This window comes from Lagopus leucura, unplaced genomic scaffold (assembly GCF_019238085.1).
Source record: "Lagopus leucura isolate 7727_CA_CO unplaced genomic scaffold, USGS_WTPT01 Super-Scaffold_100159, whole genome shotgun sequence".
Classification (NCBI taxonomy): domain Eukaryota; kingdom Metazoa; phylum Chordata; class Aves; order Galliformes; family Phasianidae; genus Lagopus; species Lagopus leucura.
The window spans coordinates 12,006,810-12,019,870 of NW_024962335.1; the positions used below are offsets into that span (position 1 = coordinate 12,006,810).

Below are 13,061 nucleotides of genomic sequence, written 5' to 3' on the forward strand. Positions count from 1 at the left end.
TGCAGGTGGGAAGGCTGATGAGAAAAATTTAACTGTGTTGAAACTTGGCTCACTGTCTCTGGCTTAAAGCCTTTGACTCTTTTATTATAGGCAAGCTATTGCTTTTAGAGAAGAGCAGGGAGCTGTTACCTGTTCTTCCTTCAGTCCAAACTAATTAGTTTTTGAGCAAGACAGCAATACCTGAAGTAGAGAAGTACTTGGAACATTCTGGCGCAGTGCCACTTGCAGCAGCTCCAAGTTAAGCCCCTCTGCTGGAGAGGCCCTCTCCACACTGGAGACATCGTGCTTGATGTGTGAGCTCTCTCACTGTGGAGTTTGTTGGCTTAGCAGAGGTAATTTGAGCTAATCATTCTAACTTTGCACTGCAACAGAGTGAGGGAGGGCATCATCCAGCCAGCTCTGGGGTCCCAGTGGTGGGGCTGGTGGTGAAATTTGAAAAGGGGCTGATAACTATAATGATATCTCTGACTGTGCATGCGTCTAACCAGAGTTAATCAACCCAAATAGTAAAAATAGCAAATAAAATGCGTTTGGATGCGTGATTTTAATTTTCTTGCTTGTCTTTGTTGGGCTTATATTCATAATGGGTTGCAGTTGTTTGGAAGCTAACTGTAGAACTTCTTTCTCTTACCACCCCACTTTCTTTGTTCCCCCTGATCTGAAGTTTTCTTTCGCAGATGGAGTCTGGCCACTAACTGAGCCAGAGGAATTCACCTACTGGTTGCAGTTCTTCTCTTGGCTAGAAATCTCTGCGTTGGCATCACTGTTCTGCCATGTGTACATACAGCCTTCTGCAGTGACCAACGTGGAAAAAAAACACTTTGCATTTCTCTCTGCACCACACCTTTGTCGTCAGGCCTGCACAGTGCTGGGGAAGCCAGGCCTTGCTGCTGTTGCCTATCCTCACCTCACTCACCACTCTGACTTGTCTTGCTGGTTGGAAACTACTTATCTGCAGAGTTAATCAAATGTAGATCAGCACTGCATTCCTTGGAGTGAACTGATTCTTCTTGCTGCTGTGTTTTGCAGATAGGGATTGTGGATTTCATGTGCGTGTTTTCAGGGAAAGGCAGACTGACATCTTGGATGAATCCCAAGGAATGGGGTGGGTGGCAGAGTTTATATATGTGCTGCGGGTTGATTTGGCTCTGGACGCTGTGTAAAGTTCACTTTGGCAGCTGAAAGATGCAGAGAGAAGCACTTTCAGAATTAGAGACAGTGAGGTAATGAGAAAGTGACATAGGAAAGGAAGTGGTGGTGGGGGAGGAGGGCTCGAAATGCAAGTTGACATCATCTGATAGGTTTTCCAGCCTGTGCAGCAGCTATTTTTATGCTTTCAGCTCTCAGTATTTAGAGCTCAGTGACAGCCAAGTTGCCAGAAGCGGGGGTGGTGGTATATCCCAGCGTGGGCTGGGGGCTGGAGAGTGGCTCAGCTGGGAAGGCAAACATCCAGGTTCCCAGGCACGTCTGCTGCTCTTGCCTTTTCATAAATCTGCATGGTGGTTACCTTTGGCTACCTGGTATGTCTAGGAGCGTGCTGAGCACTAGCTGGCAGTGCTGGCTGTCACCAGCTAGTTGAAAAGATCAGGGCTTGTAAACTTCAGGCTCTTCCTGCGAACTGGAGAAGCAGGAATGTACAGTGATCCTGGACTGGTGTTTCTACCTCTTCCTGAAGGTCACTGTTGGTGGGAGGCAGGATCCTGGGAATATCCAGAGCTAACTCACATTACATAAATGTGATCCTCAGCAGAGAAGTAAGCGGTACAAGTGTCAGTGTGAAGTCTGCATTTATTTCAAAGTATAAAATTGGTAGAGTCATAAGGCAGCAAAACTTTACAGTGGTGCAGGTGCAACATCTATCGTTTTTCTGGCTTTTGTCTGCTTGCTAGAAGTACCAGAAGACAGATCTTCCAATATATTGGGCTGACTTTTTTGTTCTGAGGTTCATCTGGCTTAAACCTTGACTGGGATCTTTCTCATGTTGCCTGAGAGAGCGTATATTGCAGCTGTTTGCCAGTTTTTAGCAGTACATTGTTTGGATTTCATCACTGAATTGTGTGCATGCAGATCCTTGCAGGCATTGTGTCGTCCGAGAACAGTGTTACTGGGGGGAGAGGATAGGGAACTGCACAGAATTCAGGCAGTAAAGGAGGGGAAAGGTGGTAAAAGTGAACATTTTGAAGTTGGAGTGAGTTGCCAGCAATTTTTTTCTTGTTTAACTTGAAGAATACATTATTTTGTGGGAATAAACTTTAACGTTAGGGAGGTTCAGTCTGTCGTATTTCTCTTCTAGCATAGTTTGGAAATTTGAAAAAGCTGCTGCTTGTATGCTGTCTTGGCTCTTGAGGATAGAAAGGTAACAAAAGAGAAAGCTAGTGAACATATTTGAAACAGTAAAAGAACTGACTTTCAGTTTAGGGTGTTGTGTGCTGTGCTCACCAGGCCTCAGCGCTCACAGCAGTATCTGTGCAAGCCATATGTGCACCTGATGTTACGCTTTACTTCCTTGTGGAGACATAAATTGCAGTGCAGCATCTTGAGGGAGAATAAGTTCCCACAATTTTTATCTCATTTCCCGTGTGAAAATCAAATGATGTAAGGCTCAATAGATTCCTTGTGGACTGATTGTGAAAGTTGGGCTCGATGCTTTCCAAACCAAAAATCTGTGGCAAATATCTGGGTCCCACTGATGCAGGTGATCTTTCAGCCAAGAGCAGTGTTGCCAATTCTGTAAAGCTTGTGCACAACAGTGAATGCTAGATGTGCTTTGAAGTGGATTGATGACACTTCTCTGGAGCAGCTAAGTGACTGACACTCGTTGAGCACCTTACCTCTGCCCTGAAGCAGACCTTCCCATCCACCCTGCTGATATCCAAAGTAACAGCACACTGCCATTTCAGTTCATGTGATCACTGATCAGATTGTCAGTTCTATTGTTGTTAGATTGGGATCAAACAGAAGAAATGAAACCCATTTAACTTGGTGGTCATTGACACCTGGCAGTAATGTCAGTGTTTTATATAACTCTACTTGTCTATTAGAATCTGTATTATTGCAAGGAGGCGTCTCACAAATGCTTGCTCATGTGTTGAAGATATCCTCCAAACCGGACTCCTCAGTATTTTGTCTTCTTACAGCTTGTAGGGGCCATATCCACATCTTTCTGGAGTGGCCCATCCTTTTCTGGTGTAGCTAATTGCTCCTCCTTTCAGAATGCTCAGTAACACCTTAGGCCAAAAGTGATACTGTAGAATGAAATTTTAGAATATATTGCTCAGTGAAGAAAAGATTTGTTTGACTGCTATTCAGCCAATCAGATGTTTTTCTTTCCAAGCAATTTTCTACGTGGAAATAAAGAAAGGTTAGTTTGCATATGTATTTGCAGCTCTGAAAAATACACTGAGAGGAAGAAATCTTCATCATGATAGAGTTGTCAGTAATAGCAGCAGAGGATTGGTTAGATCATTTCGCACACCAGTAAAATGTTGTATTTCACAGATAGTTGGCTACTTGGTGTCAGTCTTTCCATTCTAAAAGTTTGCTTTGTCAGAACTCGAGCAGCATCTTGGGGCTATTTCAGCAACACCCCGGGGAACTGTGAGTCAGCTGGGCAGGGGAGGAGCTCCCATTTGCTAGGCTTTATCCTGGGTAGTGAGCTGAGTTCAGGGGCCCTGCTTGGCAAAGTAATAGCAATCTTTGACCTCTGTTGCTGCATCTTGTCATTTCCACTGTCCAGATGGTGTATTCCTTGCCAGGAAGAACAGGACTCAGTTTGGCACTGAGTAGATTTGCAGTAATGGCAGCAATTAAGGGACCTGTCTGCACAGAATGAGACCCTGCACTGTGTGCAGTCCCATGTTGCTGCTGAAGGGATGTGGGCAGCGTGTTTCTCTCGTCCTTGGTGCTGGCTTTAGTGGTGCTGTGCTCTGTGGGTCAGCAGCTCCTGCGGCTAATGTTTGTGCAGGAGAGGGATCATCTCCTCATATGCAGTAATATGAACTTATTGGCCAAAGTTCAGCGTGAAACTGAATCTTTACGTGACTTTTACAAATCCTAAATTTAAGATGAGAGCGTGTTAATGGTTTGCATTGGTAATTTAGAAATAATGCTATTGTGGAGCTTTTCATTATAACCAAACATATTTTTTTACCCATAGTAACTTTAGAGTTTGGATTCTTTTGAGTGAAGGTCATCTAAGAGGAGGGCTGCTGCAGGAGCTCAGAAGTGTCACTGATGCAGTCTCGAATCACGGTTTAATAAAATGTTAAAATTCATTACTTTAGTTTCTAGTTTGTAACTTAAAGGATGACTTCTCATGCTGCTAACGGCACAGTTAAAGTTGGGGTTTTTATGTTCGGTTGAACACCACTTTTTGCAGATTGTAGCTTCATTATTAAAGAGATTTTCTTCTCGTGGCTGTTACCGCAGCCTCACTCTGTAACATGACTCAGACCATTGGGAGATGAGGAATGTCAGCCCTGTTTTGATGGGGGCCATAATACAAAATGGCAGACTGTTCCTGTAAGGTTTGGAGTATTCACCTTATCTGTGCCATGAAGGCTGTCTTGCTTCAGTCTCGTATGTTGACATTAATTACTATTCATGCTTTGCTGAATAGTCTGTAAAGATACTGAAATACCTTTTCCAAGTGTGTGTTTTCATTGAACAACTCTCTTTCCCCCCCCCCCCCCCCCCCCCCAGCATCTTTATTTATTTTATTTGCTCGGTCTTCATTGCATGAGATTAAGGAACAACAGAACACTGGCTGTCCCACTGCTGTTAGGATGCAGCGTGCTTTTCCCCAGCCACTTCCAGTTCCAGTACCTTGTTGGGTAGAATGTGTATCTGCAGACTGACAGCCGTATGACATACAGTCATTATATGAATTAAATAATCTCCAGGTGAGACAGCTGCATCTAAACAAGCATGGATTGTGCGATTCTGGTGCTTGCAGAAGTGTATTGCCTGGAGGCTGCTGGTTATCTGGGTGTTTCTAGTAAGTCAAGAGAAAAGATTGAAGGTAGGAAGAGGCAGGCATTCATGCTTGCAGTGAAGTAACCTGCAGTTGCCTTTAGTTAGTCTCAAAGCAAATGCGTGTAAAGTCTGTTTCCACAGTACTCATTTGAGCTTTCTCCACAACCAAAATTCAGTTTATAATAGTTGGAATAGGAAAGAAGAAGAGACGGCGTGACTGCTGCTGGCAGAGCAGTGATGTGCTCCTGGTTCATGTGTTTGCAGCTGGGAGGTGCAGAGGGCAGTGCTGAATCACATGGCATTGCCTGTCTGGCAGGTGTCTGCGGCGTGAGTAGAAGAACCAACTGTTCACTATTTTGGGTGAATGAGGTTGGCTGTTACTGCCAGTGGCCCCACGGAGAAGTCCACGCATCTGTTGATAAGCACTGCTCTGCATACTGGGCTCCTGAATGCTTACAGCCGCTTGCTGAAGTAGAGGAGTTTCTGCCTGAGCTTTGAGATAGTAGGAAGACGAGTTTTACCAAGAGGCTTGCTGATTTTAATCTTTAGATGTTGGCTGTCAGGCTTTGTCTGTGCCTCGCATACCTCTGTGTTCCTATGCAAGCACAGTCTTGGAATCCAGCAGTAAACTGATTTTTTTTCCACTCTCCTTCTCGGTACAGTGACAGAAACCTGGTAGCGAGGGTTTGTGTGGTTTGGTCTCTTGTGAGGATTAAGCACCCTTTCCATTAGCGGGGACGCCTCCTGTGCTGCAGAATCGGCCTTCAGGTCCAGGGATTTCCTCTAATATGTTGGATAAAGCCAAGACACTCCAGCCTACCTATGTCGGGATTGTGCCGCTTGCAGAGACTGTGGCAAAGCAAGGGAAGAGCTGTTCAAGCACATATCAGGATTCATACCACAGCTTGCGAGAAGGTTAGCAGTATCTGCTTTCTTCATTTTAGGCACTGCATAATTGGTTTGTGTTGTTGTTGTTGTTGTTTTTTCCTTCCATGTAGAATCTGCCTGCTTTTTCTTTTTCTGTCCAGCCTGGGCAGTTGTCCAGATTTTGGGTTTCCCTATGACTCCGGTGACCTGTTGTTCCTGAGGGCGCTTGTAAGCATGACAGGATGAGGTCGGAGCCCTGTGTGCAGTGACATGCAGTGCTGCACCTCGGGGCAATTTCATTTGTGTTTGAATCTTTACCTTTCCAAGTTTCAGTTTCTCTCTCAATGCCTGTAGAGCTCTTGTAAACAGTGTTTTAAGGCTATTTTATTGAAGTATGAAGGCTTATCTTGAAGTGGCAACTCAGTCTTGAAGGGGATAGAATATCGTGTTTTAAGTTTCCATGTTGCGGTTTGCAGAGTGTGGAAGGAATGGCTTATGTATATCTGAGTAAGATTCAGTATTAGATAATTCTCCTATGAATTCACATGAATTTTATAGGGATTTGACAATTCTGAATGATTCTGTGTCAATTTTCAAGGAGTGTTATCTATGACAAGAATGAATTTGAAGAAAAGATTGAGAAGATGAGTCCAGACAGTGATCCATTCATAGTGAGCAACATAATAAACAGCAACCAATGGGAACTGGGAAAAGATTACAGGGTAGAATGACAGAACGTAACAACATGCCAGTGACAAATAAACAAGAGTTATATTTGTAAGAAGTAGTGGATTCACTACTGCAAGTGGAATTTTAATAAGGACTTGAAGGATTGAACAAAGGTCTTGAACACAGTGGCCTGAGAAGTAAGGTGATGAGTGATTTTAAGAGTGGGTAATGTGATCTGAGAGGAGAGAAAAATGACTTGCAATGACAATTTGGATCAAAAAGTAAAGAGTGGTCGAAGTTGAGAACAGAAGGTTGGATAGAATAAAGGCGTATTTGTTACAGGGAGATGGCTGGTGAGTAGAAGACCATTTTAGCAGTTGCATTTAGAGGATTCTTCTCTCACATACAGCTCTTGGACTACTGAGGCTGCCATACAGAACTGTTAAGTTTCTACCCCTACTGTCATTCCCCATACCATGCCCCTTTATCAGATAATCAGGAGTAATCGTTCTATTAATTTTTAAGATATCACTATTTTTGTTGCTGGTTTTCACTGGAATACTCCTTGTAGAACAAGGGTAGAAACAGAAAAGAAAACAAAAGCCGAATTAAAATTTGGGACTAGTAAATCCTTTAGTATAAATGGTATTCCCAGGTGGCTTCTGTCTGCTCTGGAGACAAAGACCTGCTATACATCAGTCTTCAGAGGGAAAAACAAACCAGACCCAAACCCCCAAACTTGCAGCTGTCTTGTATTTGCAAGGCATTGATTTTCACAGAAGGTGAGCGCTCAGCCTTTGGATGTGCCAGGATACATCTTTCATCCAGTCACTAAATATCACAAGCATTCTACAGTGGGATCAAATGTAGAGTGAGGAAAATGTAATCTTATAGTACTGTAATCAATAGAGGAATGCTTGCTGCCATCTGAAGTTGAAGTGAATTAAGACCATTGAATTCTTGTATTTTGAAAAAGTTGTGTTGTCTCTGCAAAGTTCAATGATATTAATCAGTCCTCCCTCCATACCCAACCACATGCCTAAAATTCATGATATTTTAATATGCAATGGAGAAAGCTTTTTGCTACCAGCTACCAAACAGGAAGGATAGGAAAGAGAAATACGTGCTGCCAACTTCTTTCATGTCAGAGGAGTACAGAATAACCCTTTAGCTTTTCTGCGGCTCCGTTCAAGTCTCCTGTGATCTCAGGATGCCTTTTGTATTTATGCTGTAGCATTCGCTGTATTTTGCAGAGCCAAATCTTAGAGGCGGTGGAGAAGCAGAAGGAATCATATGTGAGCCCTTACAGAAGCTACGGAAGTCACTAATTACCACTGAGCTGAATGAAATTCTAAGGACCATTGTACCTTATTTTTGGCAAAAAATGGAACAGCTTAATTTTGTTACCATCAAGGACAGAAAATTAATTTCCTTCTCTCCTCACATTTTACCACCCACAAATAGATGGGCGTCGCTTTGCTTTCACTTCTTAGTAAAGCCAAGCAAAAAAAGAGGTGTCTGCATTGTGCTGACAAGGTTCGCTCCTATTTACTTTGTGATCTTATGAGTAGTGGCTATCTGGAATAAATTTTATCTTGTTTTATTGTCTTTGGAAAACATGCTATCCAGAATCTGATTTAGTGTTTTTGGTTTTTTTTTTTTGAAGTGGAACTTGACATAAAGTGATCTGGAACTTCTGATCCCTTCCACACACAAATTCATTTGACGTGGGGAAGTCAAAGGACACGTGCTTGTATTTTTCAAAGTACGTGTTGGAGCAGTTATTTGTAAAATTCCTAGAATCCAAAAAGCCATAAACATGTTTTCCATCAAACAGTGCCTTGGAGTGATTTAGTTTTCAAATACCAGAGTTTAGTTTGCAGCTCTTAGGCCTCTTAGCACAACGGGGTGGGAGCTCCTGATGAAAGGCAGGAGGAAGGAATTGCAAGCTTTAGAAAATTCCAGAAAGCCTCTCTAAAGCTGATGAGCACTCATGGCTCTGGTGTAGAAGTGAACGCTTCCAAAAGCGAATTCCAACTTTTCTACCTCTTTGCAAAGTCTTTTGTTCATTGCTCTCAAGCTTTTATTTTGGGAAGTCCTCGCGTCAAAAAATGCTCAATGCGACTGAGAGCCTGACAGTGAAATTCAGCTGTCTTTTTCCAAGATTTGTGTGTTGGGGCCCCGGCACGAACAAGTTACTGCAGGCCATCTGATCTGTGGTAACTGCGTGCACATTCTTGGTCCGCAGCAAATGTGAGGTAATTTGAGTTAGCTTAGCCTTTGATTAAACTATTAATATCTGTTCAGCACTTTGAAGAGATCAGGAGTCGTGCAAGTGCTTGTTAATATTTAGCTTTCTTCAGGAGCGATCTAGGCCTCATTGTCCTAATTCCCAAGACCTGAAGGTAAGGCTGCTGGGTGGCCCGTGCCTCTTCCAGCAGAGGGCAGAAGAACCTGCCCATAGGGATAGGGAGGCTTCAACTTCAAGGGCATCCCCAGCAAGAGTGCATCCCAGGCATCTCGCAGAAATGTGGGCTGGCCTTTTTCTGTCAAGGTTGAGCGATGTTTTCCTCCTTCAGGGTGAACCTGAAGATGCTGGGGGAGATGTTAAAGCGATGCCTTCTGCAAATACATGGATAAGGACCATCAGAAACCAGTCACAAAATGTCACTGCAGCAATTCCGAGGAATGGCCTCACGTATCCCAAAATTCAGAACGGTGTAGGCAAATATGACACAGAAAAGCATAGAAAATGTAACAAATATATGGGAGGTTAACTTGTTGGCTTTCCTTTTTGCAAATCCAGAGGTACAGCCAGTGTGTATGGTTAGTCTCTGTAGCCTTGTTCTGCAGCCACTCTGCAAATGCATGGCACGGGGAAGGTAAGTTAGTGAGGTATTAAGGTAAAGTGGCTCAAAGTTGGCAGTAAGCAGGCAATTTATTTCTATTAAATCCGCAGTATGCTTCATTTGACTTTGAAGACTAGAGGTGTTTCAGGGTATTTGTTAATTTTATGGCATAAGTCATCAAGAGTGGGAAGCTTCAGGAAAGGGTTAACATTGACTGATCAGTGTTTTCATAAGTCAGTCTTTTATCAGTAGAAAGCGAGTCATCACTTTATCCCTGAAGCTGAATTCACATATTTTTTTTGGTCCTGCTGCCCTAATGTGTTTTTTGTTTTTTTGGATATGACATGTTCTCCCCTCTTGGAGTTTACTGAACTATTCCTGTCAGTGTAATGATCCCCAGCTGTTGCTTTAGCCCTAGCTATTTTCATGCTGGGAATGGGGGGAGGAGGAGGAGAAGAGGGGCAAAGGCTAACTTGTTTACCTCGCTGTGATCTAATTCATTTTTTTCAGAAAAGATCTACTATAATAGTTTTCATTTGCACAAAGTAATGCTAAAAGGAATGAGTTTCAGTCTCAGACCTGCAGGAGTAAGGAGATGTAAGGACTCAACATGTGCAGAAATGAAAAGAATATAAAGTGGGTGCAGTGCAAGGAGTGCAGCTGTCAATAGCATTTATGCAGACAATGCTTTGAACTGGTAATGATACCAAGTAAAATTTGCAGTATTTTCCTGCCCCATCAACTGGATTTTCTTCACAGTTGAGCTGAGAGCTTCATGTTCAACAGCCGTAGTGCTGGGGCACTGATATTCCTAGCAACAAGAAAATATTTTTATAAAGCTTGAAAAAGACACACAGCCTTGTAATTATTGCTTTTTTGATAATTATTTGTTTTTCTGTATTTTTTTAAGAAAAGATCTGTGTTTGTACTTTTAAGGAGCTAATGATTGATGCTTAGACTTCCTGGCAGCTGTTGAAAAGTAGATGCTTTTTTTGAAAACAAAATTGTAATGCTTAAGCTCAGATTGCCTGTTTTGCATCCAGAAACAACTTCTGGAGCTGATATGCTTGTTTAGAGCTCTTGCCAGACAGATGTCACTGCAGCTCTCCTTCCCAGAGAAGATAAGGGCCGGTGACAGTTGCTCATGTCTTTGAGATCCACATCAGGCTGCCCATGTAAATCTAATTGTGGTCCTTTCATCAACTGTGAGATATGTCACTACTCACCTCAGATTTTTCAGCATTCTCTCACTCCTGTAAATCATTGATTAACGACTTAAAGAATATCTAAACCAAAAAATAAGTGCCTGTTTTGATCTTTCATTTCAGTGCCCTGACTCCTATCTACCCAATCTTTTCTCAGCATCAAATTACCAATCTTGTCACCTGCTGCATCAATAAATTTTGATTCAAAATTTAAAGCAACATATTTCTTGGCAAGAACTTCTGCAGCCTATGGTAGAAAACAGAATATGGCCCCTGACATAGCTTAAGTTTATTTAACAAAGAGATACAGTGAGTCCAGATGGGCAAATCCTGTTCCTTCTCCTTGCAGGAGGCCTCTCAGTGGATGCATAATCTAATTAATGGCATAATTTAAAGCAGAACTCATGGCTCTTTTTTGCTTTGCTAACTTGGGCTAGTGGAGGTATATGCAATGTTCTGCCTTGTTGCTATGTAAAATTTACTAGCATGGAGTATCTGAAAGAAAGAGCAGACCTGCAGTAGTTGAAGTACGTTACAGTACAGTGATTACGAGTCAGAACCACTAAATGTTTTTTGCTGATCAGTGTATTCAGAATTTTTCTCCATATTCAGTGAGGTGTGTAGAACTGTAAGAAGGCTTATATGATGTAGTAAGTATTCTTCCAAGAAAATCAAGGCTCAAACTTTCTAGTCTGCAATTCTGCCATCGGAAGTTAGACTGAGTCTGATGAAGTTAGTAAGGAATGTTTGAGAAAGTCAATGACAGGGAGGGGACGTTCAGCTCGGGGCATGGATTCCTTCCTAAATTGATGGTGAAAATTGATGACATCCAGGCTTTCTGGACAATCTCGTTTTAATTCAGCTTTTCAAAAGTAAACAGCTGTAAAGAAAATCTTTTGTAAAAAAGGCAACTACTCAGAAGTTTTAACAGATTGTTGATAATTGTTTTTCCTCCATGGTAGATGCAGGCATCATATGTTGCAGCTGTGCCTACAAAGACCTTGTTCTGAGGCCTCCATGCCCAGAGGCAGCTCACAGAGCTGAAGCTCACAGAGTCTGAGGGCCCAGTACTTCCCCCAACTTCTCTGCTGCACATCTGATTGATAACCTTCTGCACAGGCACACTTGGCAGGGCACAAACATTTTGCACGGCTGGGCTGTTGTGCAGAACTGAGGGATGGACACCCTTTGGCTGTCTGAGAGAACAGATCTGCTTTCAGCTTTCTCCATGTAAAGTTTATTTGTGCTGCTTATTATTTCTGTAGTATTAAATGCATGGAGAATACAGCTGTGGGTTATTTGGTAGGAATGGCATGCCGTAGGAGCTATGTTCTTTCATTGCTTATCTCAGCAAATTGCGCAGCAGTGCTGGAAGCCAGACCATATACATGCCCTTCATGTCATTTGCTCATCATTGCAAGCAGCGTGTAACCTGTCCCTATTTCAGTTCTAATGTTTTCATTCTTATTTTGGTGCCCCTGTCAAAATGCTCCATGTGATGCTTTTCTGATGCTCTTTTTCTTCATTTTCACTTTCCAAAGCTTTCACACTTCTTTCCACATGATACTTATGAATGGATATCCCAAGCCTGCTTGCAGCTTACCTCCTTTTCCATGCTCAGATCTCAAATTGTGCCATTCGGAAGTGACAGATGACATTTTACGAGTAGATACTAAACTAACAGTGCCTTTGTGCCTCACTGAGAGACTTTCCCAGCTGCTAATAATAGTTGTCACATTGACTGTAGGCAGTTCAGTACAAGGATGGTGTCTTCAGGACCGACGTGTGACTGTGAATCTAACTACAGCGGTTTGCAAGTGCAGTCACCACGAAGCTATCTCTGCTGCCTCTTCACTGCAAGGAGCAATGGAAAGGAAATGTGTCTGCCCTTCACTTGCTTTGTTCTGAACATTAGCAAAAGCTCACCTCTGACAGCGGATGAGGCAGTGTGGGGGTACCTGCTGCTCCTCTGTGGCCTTCAGCAGAACTCTGAGCCAGCAGGAGCTATTGAAACACCCGCAGAATTTGTCCACCAGGCTGAAGTCAAGTGGTCACACAAGCTGCTGTAGTCTGCTGCTTTTGGGTGTTTTTTTCTTTCTTTTTTTTTTTTTTTTTTTTTTTTAATTTTTATTTTGCTGGTTGACTTTTTGCACAAAATTATATTATTTAGGTACTTACAGCAATGATGGCACTTAAGAAGCACATGAAGTATAGCCCCTGATCTGTGTTTAAGGTTGTGGAACTTCTCTTATGCAAAAAAAAAAAAAAAAAGCTCAACACCCAAACCAAAGTGTTCTGGAGATCTAAAGTCTAGACGTTTGCAAGGAAGCAATATGCAAAAAGAAAGCAAAAAGTGGCAGACAGGTGTGTTATGATCACAGTTGAGCTTGAGGGGATTTTATGTGCTTTTTGTGTGTAAAGTGAACTCTGAGGATCAGCTTCCATACCGTGCTGCTGTGGAGGAACTGACTTCTACTGTACAGTGTACAATACACAA

At 42.6% G+C, this 13,061-nt stretch overlaps 1 protein-coding gene across 1 annotated transcript in view; it reads left to right on the forward strand.

The window, feature by feature from the left end:
• The first annotated feature begins 5,373 nt into the window (after positions 1-5,373).
• MRTFA (myocardin related transcription factor A) overlaps positions 5,374-13,061 on the forward strand; it is a 44,628-nt gene continuing 36,940 nt past the window's right edge. The window contains exon 1 of the mRNA XM_042890431.1: positions 5,374-5,889. Within this exon, the coding sequence (XP_042746365.1) occupies positions 5,763-5,889 (127 nt within the window). The 5' untranslated portion in view covers positions 5,374-5,762. The remainder of the gene's footprint in view (positions 5,890-13,061) is intronic.